At 49.8% G+C, this 10,000-nt stretch overlaps 1 protein-coding gene across 5 annotated transcripts in view; it reads left to right on the top strand.

Annotated features, from left to right (window-relative positions):
* The window catches only part of adamtsl5 (ADAMTS like 5), a 127,992-nt gene that overhangs the window by 50,520 nt on the left and 67,472 nt on the right, over positions 1 to 10,000 (top strand). For all 5 annotated transcript variants that reach the window (XM_059640173.1, XM_059640174.1, XM_059640171.1 and 2 more), the window contains 4 exons: positions 794 to 921; positions 4,199 to 4,322; positions 5,450 to 5,533; positions 6,251 to 6,414. In XM_059640173.1, coding sequence (XP_059496156.1) covers positions 794 to 921; positions 4,199 to 4,322; positions 5,450 to 5,533; positions 6,251 to 6,414 — 500 coding nt within the window. The remainder of the gene's footprint in view (positions 1 to 793; positions 922 to 4,198; positions 4,323 to 5,449; positions 5,534 to 6,250; positions 6,415 to 10,000) is intronic.

The raw sequence follows: 10,000 nt of genomic DNA, 5'->3' as shown, positions 1-10,000 counted from the left end.
AGGGCCGCACTGTCCATCTGTTAGATCAACAGGGTCTACCCCTGTGTCAAGTGAATGGGTGAAGGACGAGGTTTCAGACAGGAGAGGGGGGATCCCTCAACAGGTAGCGCGGGAAAGAGAACTCTATACCGTTAGCTCTGCTTGTGGGATCCTGCTGTGTACAAATTGGTCACCACAATTCCCACATTACAGCAACACTTCAAAACTAAAACAACCTCATTGACCTGGGCGATTGGGAGGGTGGGAGCGGCGCCGATTGGTTCGATAGCATGGAAGCCCCTAACTGCACCCGCCCCCATTACACTCCTTATCCTTCTCTGACAACCCCTCCTCACACTCACACCCCCACCCACAGCCCCCACCCCAATCTCACAGCCATCTCCCCACACTCTCATTCCCCCAAACCCCACCCTCATTCCTCCCTACGCTCATGCCACACCCGCATGCCGCACCCCCGCCCCCACCACGATCTTGCTCTGACCCAGGGCTTGCAAAAATGTTCAGTTCTTGGTATGGGATGAGGGTGGGGAAAGGCTTGAAGGAGCAATGCTCTACAGGGGGCTAGCATAGGCATCAATGGGCTGAATGTCTTCATTTGCCTCCATTAAAGGTGCTATAGAAATGGGAGAAGTCCCTCTCTGTTTGTGAAATGTTCAGAAACGAGATTATGAGTGCTCGGTCAGTTTATTGGCCAGGGTTCATGGTGGAACCCCGTGATAACTGATCCGACCCCCAACGGCAGTTTGTGTTTGTGACTGAATCCCCTCTCACCCCCGGCTTGTTTGTGTTTCAGCCCCGAGTCCCTGTGAGCTCAGCTGTTTGGCCAAAGGGCGAAGGTTTTACTATAATTTCGGGCGGGTGCTGGACGGGACAAAGTGTGAGGCTGGTTCCAGTGGGGTCTGCATCAATGGACAGTGCCTGGTAAGTGGCGATCGGGGGCGAGAAGATGCAGGGTGAGCTGAGGGAAGGGGTGGTCACCCCGGACGGTGCTGGAGACTGATATCATCGGGTGACTAACTCCAGCTAGGGGCTCAGTGTGAACCATGGGCACTCCTCACATTGGCATGCCAGCTGGGACCTTAGGGTGTCACGCTACCATCCCTACAAGGCAGGATGTGGTGGCCCTGTCCCCTGCTCCAGGGACCGAGTGCTAAATCCAGACTGACATTCCAAGGGTGTGCTGCAGTTTTTTTCCGTTAACGGGATGTGGGCGTTGCTGGCATTTATTGCCCATCCCTAATTGCCCAGAGGGCAGCTGAGAGTCAACCACATTGCTGTGGGTCTGGAGTCACGTGTAGGCCAGACCAGGTAAGGATGGCAGTTTCCTTCCCTCAAGGACATTAGTGAACCAGATGGGTTTTTCCGATAATTGACAATGGATTTAAGGTCATCATTAGACTCTTAATTCCAGATTTATTTATTGAATTCAAATTCCACTATCTGTTGTGGCAGGATTCGAACCCAGGTCCCCAGAACGTTACCTGAGTCTTTGGATTAACAGTCCAGCGATCGCCGAATGGTACTATCACCAGAGGATCTGCCTTTCGGATGAGATTGAGCACAGAAGGAGATGCAGTTATTGCCTCATGTAGACGTTAAAGATTCCGCGTCACTCTTTTGAATTAGAGCAGTGTTTCAGTTTGTTTTTATAACTTAATCAGCGTTATAGAAACAGATGATCCAGTCATTACCTCATCGCTGTTTGTGGGAGCTTGCTGTGCACGAATTAGCTGCCTAATTTCCTCTGTTCCAACAGCGGCCTCACATCAAAGAAATAGCTCATTGGCTGTAAGATGCCTTTGGGACACTGTGAAAAGAGTGAGTTCTTATAAAAAGTTATATTCTGGATTCTGTCCCACGTCTTTAATCTCTGTGCTATTTTTAACAAACAGACAAGGCGCTCCAGAAAAAATATAAACCACAATTTGTACAAAAGGGCAGCGCTCGAGGTGATAGGGCAGCTCAGAGGCCACAGGCTGCCCATGAGAAAGCTGCTGGTGAGGCCAGGCCAGGCCCACTCCGTCAGCCTGACATGGCCCACATCAGAAGGCAGGACCATAGCAAATTGAGGCCCCAGTATTCAGGCTCCCATCTCCAAGGGAGAACGGGATTATGTTTGGCCCAGCAGTGAGCTTCCAGTTTATTCCTTCATAAATTATGAAATCGGTGTTTATTTTCCATCCCTAATTGCTCCTGAAAGGGGTTTGCAATTAAAGAGCCATGTTTAAGCCAGACCAGGCAAAAGACAGCAGATATCCTTCTCAAAAGGTTATTTGTTGTTTTATGGCAATTTCCTGATGGTTTCATTAACACTTATTCCATTGTATAAACACTCACTTCACCTGCTGCCATGGTGGGATTTGAACACTTGGGGCCCACTGGATTAGCTCCCTGAATGTCAAGTCCTTTGACCTTACCACTGTGCCACCATCTCCCTGTCTGGGCCCTTGTCAAATTAAAGGGGCAACAGCAGTTTTAACTCAGAGTAAAATTGGCCTTTACAGTGACCCACATTCCTATCACTCTACCGTTGGTGACTAGGTGGTCAGCTGCCTGGGTCCTAGGGTCTGGAATTCTGTTCTTATACCCCTCTGAGCCCCCCTTGAAATGCCCCCTTTAAACCTTTGTTCTTGGCCTAAACTGTTGGTCATATGTCTGCCTATTATGTACATATATCTTTTATTCATTCATGGGATGAGGGTATCACTGACTAGGTCAACATTTATTGTCCATCCCTAATTGCCCAGAGGGCAGTTAAGAGTCACTACATTGCTGTGGGTCTGGAGTCACATGGAGGTCAGACCAGGTCAGGATGCCAGTTTCCTTCCCGAAGGATGTTAGTGAACCAGATGGGATTTTCCTGACTATTGACAATATTCTTTAATTCCAGATGTTTATTGAATACAAATTCCACCATCTGCTATGGTGGGACTTGAACCTAGGCCCACAGGACATTACCTGGGTCTTTAGATCAACAGTCCAGCGATAACACCACTAGGCCATTGCCTCCCCTATTCAAGATCAAGTTTTGTTGGATGAGACTCCTGTGAAGTGCTTTGGGATGTTTAAGTAGGCAATGAATGGAGCATTGTATCAAACAGGGAGGTCCCCTAGGCGCCAGTTCTATTTTCCTGTGAATTGATTCTCCAACACTCCCCCCATCACTGAGTGAACTATCTGCTGGATTCTGTGATGACCCTCACTGCCTCCACTTCACTTTTGCTACTTTACATCACCCATCCATGTCCCTTTGCTCCTGCTCCGGTTCCTGCCCCACCCCCCCAGCAGGAGACAGCTCCCTCAGGAGAGATGGAGATAAAAACTGGATAGAGAAAAAGACAGGAAAGGGAGAGGTGATGCTGCCTGGCCTGCTGTGTTCCTCCAGCTCCACACTGCGGACTGTCCGTACTATAGTGTGATTGGAATACACTTACTCCAGGTCTGATCTGACCAGTGCTCTGTGCAAACATCACCTCAACTCCATTCTGTTGGCATCCCAGCTCTTTTCAGGGAACAGCCATCATTCCATAAGACTTTTGAATTACTGTTTCAATTTGTAGATGTTATGACACATTCCATGGGAGGTTTCAAAAGACAGCTGTTTCTCGATTTGAAAGGGATAAAATCAGAGGGCTACCGGGATAGGGCTGGACAGTGGGACGAGCTAAGGAGCCGGTACAGACAACAATGGGTTGAATGGCCTCCTTCTGTACAGTAACATTTGATCTCTGGAGCAGAAGCGACTTGAATCTGAGCCTACAGGCTCACGGATGGGGACACTGCCATTGTGCCACGAGAGTTCCTGTTTGGATTCATTGGGTATCATGGCCTTTAGTGCCCTGTGGACATGTCCAGTAGACATCCTGAAGCAAGATTTTGACAGTAAAGGATGGTTCTAGTCGGTTAGTCCTGTGCCCCACCCCTCAAACCCCAAACCCCCAAACCCCCAACCCCCTCCCTCCTGTTTAGGGAAGGTTCTCTGCTCTAATTGTGGACACATGTTTACAATGACCCAGTACAGCACAGGGCTGGGACACTGGCTGGTTCCCTTGAGATGTGGGCGCTGAGGCACTGGACCCACCTGGTGGAGCTGTCAGGGATGTCCGCCTGACCTCTTCACTTTCCCTCTTTCTGTTCCGGTGATGTCCCAACTCCAGAGTGTCTCTGCTGCTCTGTGTAATGACCTTCTCTTGTTCAGGCAGTGGGCTGTGGTGCTATCCTGGGATCAGAGCTGAAGGAGGATGTGTGTGGAGTGTGTGGTGGCAGGAACACCACATGTCAGCGATTTCAGAGCGTTTTCATCACTCCCCATCTCTCCCCTGGTGAGTGTTGGACATTCCCCTAAAGGATTCAGGGGGAGTTCCTTATCCCAGGTGTGTGTGTGTGTGTGTGTGTGTGTGTGTGTCTGTGTGTGTCTGTGTGTGTGTGTGTGTGTGTGTGCGCGTGTGTGTTTGTCTGTGTGAGTGTGTTTGTGTGTCTGTGTGTGTATGTTTGTGTGTCTGTCTGTGCGTGTGTGTCTGTCTGTCTGTGTGTGTGTTTGTGTGTCTGTCTGTGTGTGTGTCTGTCTGTGTTTGTGTGTCTGTCTGTCTGTGTGTGTGTTTGTGTGTCTGTCTGTGTGTGTCTGTCTGTCTGTGTGTGTGTGTCTGTCTGTGTGTGTGTGTTTGTCTGTCTGTGTGTCTGTCTGTCTGTGTTTGTGTGTCTGTCTGTGTGTATGTTTGTGTGTCTGTCTGTGTGTGTGTCTGTGTGAGTGTGTTTGTGTGTCTGTGTGTGTGTGTTTGTGTGTCTGTCTGTCTGTGTATGTGTGTTTGTGTGTCTGTCTGTCTGTGTGAGTGTGTTTGTATGTGTGTGTGTGTCTGTCTGTCTGTGTTTGCGTGCATGTATGTGTGCATGCACATGTGTTGCATGCACGTGTTTGCGTGAGTGTGTGCGTGAGTATGAGCGTGTGTGTGTGTGTGTGTGCGCGCGCGCGCGCGCGCATGCACCTGTGCATTGTGTGTATGCTTGTGTTTTGTTTCTGTGTAAACGTGTGTCTAATGTGAACAGCGTTCTGTGCTTTGTCCCTTTCTTCCATTGTCTGTGTGGATTTATTTTGGTGAGTGTCTTTGTGTGTGTCTCTGTGTCTCTCTCCTGTAAGTGTATCTGTGTTTGTGTGTGTGTATATCTCTCCCTGTGTGTGTGTACTGCTCTCGCTCTCTCCCTAGGGATATCCCTCTCTCTCTCTCTATCTCTCTCTCTCTCTGTGTCTTTGTCTCTGTCTCTGTGTATGATGTTTTGATGAATTTCTGACACTCACTTGGGTTTTCTGATGAAGGGTCTAGGCCCGAAACGTCAGCTTTTGTGCTCCTGAGATGCTGCTTGGCCTGCTGTGTTCATCCAGCTTCACACTTTGTTATCGTGGATTCTCCAGCATCAGCAGTTCCCATTATCACAGGGTTCCTTCTCCCTTCAGGTTCGTTGCAGTATAATGAGGTCACCACGATCCCAGCCGGTGCCACTTACATCAAGGTGACTGATAAGAGCAGCAATTATCTGGGTGAGCAGTTATCTATTTAATACATAGAACCTTTAGCGTACTCTCAACCTCACAATCCAGACTGGATTTAAAACCAAAATTAGGCAGCAACTGTCTAACAAATTCTGAAGGAGAGCCACACTGGACTGGAAACGTGAACTCTGTCTGTCTGTCTCTCTCTCTCTCTTCAGATGCTGCCAGACCTGCTGAGTTTCTCCAGCACACTCTGTGTTTGTCTCAAACGGGAGGTTGGTGGGCTTCTGGGAGTGCCATTGGTTACAGCTGCCTTCTCTCGCATGACGAAGATGAAGGGGTGATGGGTCATGTCTGAGATAGCTGTGTTACCACAGCCCCCACCCACCCGCACACCTCTGCCCCAACCCAGGGGTAAATGAGTTTGTGTGTCAGGTTCAGGGCCAGACTGGGGTGACCCCCAAAGTAAGAACAAGGCTCTGGTACTCCACAATCCCAATGTCGGGAATACCTGTTGCAGAGAGATTGCAACCGATGCCATTCCCCAGGCTCCTGCCCAGATTGGGGAAGGGCACCCACCTTGCTGTGGGGTACACTCAATGCCAGAGGAGCCCAGATTCCCAGCCACACCCTGTACCTTGAGCAGGAGAAGGTGTGAATCACAACAGAGCACCAGTGGCAAGGACTGTGCCACCTCTCGCCCTATTTCACAGCTGGAGTGTAGGTTCCTCTGCTCAATCGGTTTAACCTGTTGAACCCCTGCAGCCCTGCAGAACAGAGACTACAATTACATCATTAATGGGAACTTGGCCATCAACTGGCCAGGCACGTACACAGCAGCTGGGACGAAAGTTCACTACAGACGCTCAGCAGATCACCAAGAGAGCTTGGAGGCCATCGGGCCCACGAAGGAGGATCTACACCTGATGGTAAAACTCACAGCCAACACTTTCTCATTGCTCAGTGCCAGCCAGGACTTCACACTCATGTATTACCACGCCTTCCTTGCTGTTTCCTATTCCCCTCCCCAGACACGCACGCACTCACACTCACACTCACACGCACACACACACTCTCACACGCACGCACATACACACACACTCACACGCACACACACTCTCACTCACACACACACGCACACACACACTCACACACACTCTCACTCACACTCACATACACACACACTCACACACACTCTCACATGCACACACACTCACTCACACAAACACACTCTCACACGCACACACACACTCTCACTCACACTCACATACACACACACACACTCACACGCACACACACACACACACACTCTCACTCACACTCACATACACACACACTCACACACACTCTCACATGCACACACACTCTCACACAAACACACTCTCACACGCACACACACACTCACTCACACTCACATACACACACACACACACTCACACGCACACACACACACACACACACACTCTCACTCACACTCACATACACTCACACACACACATACACACTCTCACACGCACACTCTCACTCACACTCACATACACTCTCACACACACACGCACACACACACTCACTCACACTCACATACACACACACAGACACACACACACAGACACACTCACATACACACACACAGACACACACACACAGACACACTCTCACATGCACACAGACGCACACACAGATACACACACACAGACACACGCACACAGACACATGCACACAGACACTCACACACACACAGACACACACTCTCACACACACACTCTCTCTCACACACACACACTCTTACACGCACACACACACGCACACACACACTCTCACACGCACGCACACACACACTCTCTCACACACACACACACTCTCACTCACACTCACATACACACACACTCACACGCACACACACTCTCACTCACACACACACGCACACACACACTCACACACACTCTCACTCACACACACACGCACACACACACTCACACACACTCTCACTCACACTCACATACACACACACTCACACACACTCTCACACGCACACACACTCTCACTCACATACACTCACACATGCACACACACTCTCACTCACACACACACACTCTCACACGCACACACACACTCTCACTCACACTCACATACACACACACACACACTCACACGCACACACACACACACACACACACTCTCACTCACACTCACATACACTCACACACACACATACACACTCTCACACGCACACTCTCACTCACACTCACATACACTCTCACACACACACACTCTCACTCACACTCACATACACTCACACACACACACGCACACACACACTCACTCACACTCACATACACACACACAGACACACACACATACACACACACAGACACACACACACAGACACACTCTCACATGCACACAGACACACACACAGACGCACACACAGATACACACACACAGACACACGCAGACACATGCACACAGACACACACACACACAGACACACACTCTCACACACACACTCTCTCTCACACACACACACTCTTACACGCACACACACACTTTCACTCACACTCACATACACTCACACACACGCACACATTCACACGCACACACACACTCTCACTCACACTCACATACACTCACACACATTCTCACACGCATACACACACTCTCACTCACACATACACACACACACTCTCTCTCACAGACACACGCACACTCACACACACACACTCACACACACTGATACACACACACACACGCGCGCACACGCACACAGACACACACACACACTCTCTCTCACACACACACACAGATAAACACACACAGACACACACTCACACACACACACTCTCACACACACACAGATACACACACACACACTCTCTCTCACACACACACACACAGATAAACACACACACAGACACACACACTCACACACACTCACACACACTCACACTCACTCACACACACGCTCTCTCACACACACACTAACACACACACACTGACACACACACATTCACACGCACACACACTGTCACACACACACACACTCACTCACACACACGCACTCTCACACACACACTAACACACACACTGACACACACACACACACTCTCTCACACGCACACACACACACTCTCACACACACTGATACACTCACACACACACAAACACTCACACACGCACACAGACACACACACACACTCTCTCTCACACACACACACACACTCTGTCTCACACACACACACAGACACACACTCACACACATACACTCTCTCACACACACACACACACACAGATAAACACACACACAGACGCACACTCTCACACACACTCACACACACACACGCACACACACTGTCACACACACACTCACTCACTCACACACACGCACTCTCACACACACACTAACACACACACACTGACACACACACACATTCACACACACACACACTCTCTCACGCACACACACACACTCTCACACACACACTAACACACACACTCTCACACACACTCTCACACACACACTCTCTCTCTCTCACACACACACACGCGCACACACACATACACACTCTCACACACACTCTCACTCACACTCACATACACTCACACACACACACGCACAGACACACTCACTCACACTCACATACACACACACAGACACACACACACAGACACACTCACATACACACACACAGACACACACACAGACACACTCTCACATGCACACAGACGCACACACAGATACACACACACAGACACACGCACACAGACACATGCACACAGACACTCACACACACACAGACACACACTCTCACACACACACTCTCTCTCACACACACACACTCTTACACGCACACACACACGCACACACACACTCTCACACGCACGCACACACACACTCTCTCACACACACACACACTCTCACTCACACTCACATACACACACACTCACACGCACACACACTCTCACTCACACACACACGCACACACACACTCACACACACTCTCACTCACACTCACATACACACACACTCACACACACTCTCACACGCACACACACTCTCACTCACATACACTCACACATGCACACACACTCTCACTCACACACACACACTCTCACACGCACACACACACTCTCACTCACACTCACATACACACACACACACACTCACACGCACACACACACACACACACACACTCTCACTCACACTCACATACACTCACACACACACATACACACACGCACACTCTCACTCACACTCACATACACTCTCACACACACACACTCTCACTCACACTCACATACACTCACACACACACACGCACACACACACTCACTCACACTCACATACACACACACAGACACACACACACAGACACACTCACATACACACACAGACACACACACACAGACACACTCTCACATGCACACAGACACACACACAGACGCACACACAGATACACACACACAGACACACGCAGACACATGCACACAGACACTCACACACACACAGACACACAC

Source organism: Stegostoma tigrinum, chromosome 36, assembly GCF_030684315.1.
Source record: "Stegostoma tigrinum isolate sSteTig4 chromosome 36, sSteTig4.hap1, whole genome shotgun sequence".
In the NCBI taxonomy this organism is placed as follows: domain Eukaryota; kingdom Metazoa; phylum Chordata; class Chondrichthyes; order Orectolobiformes; family Stegostomatidae; genus Stegostoma; species Stegostoma tigrinum.
This window is presented reverse-complemented; position numbering and strand designations above follow the sequence as displayed.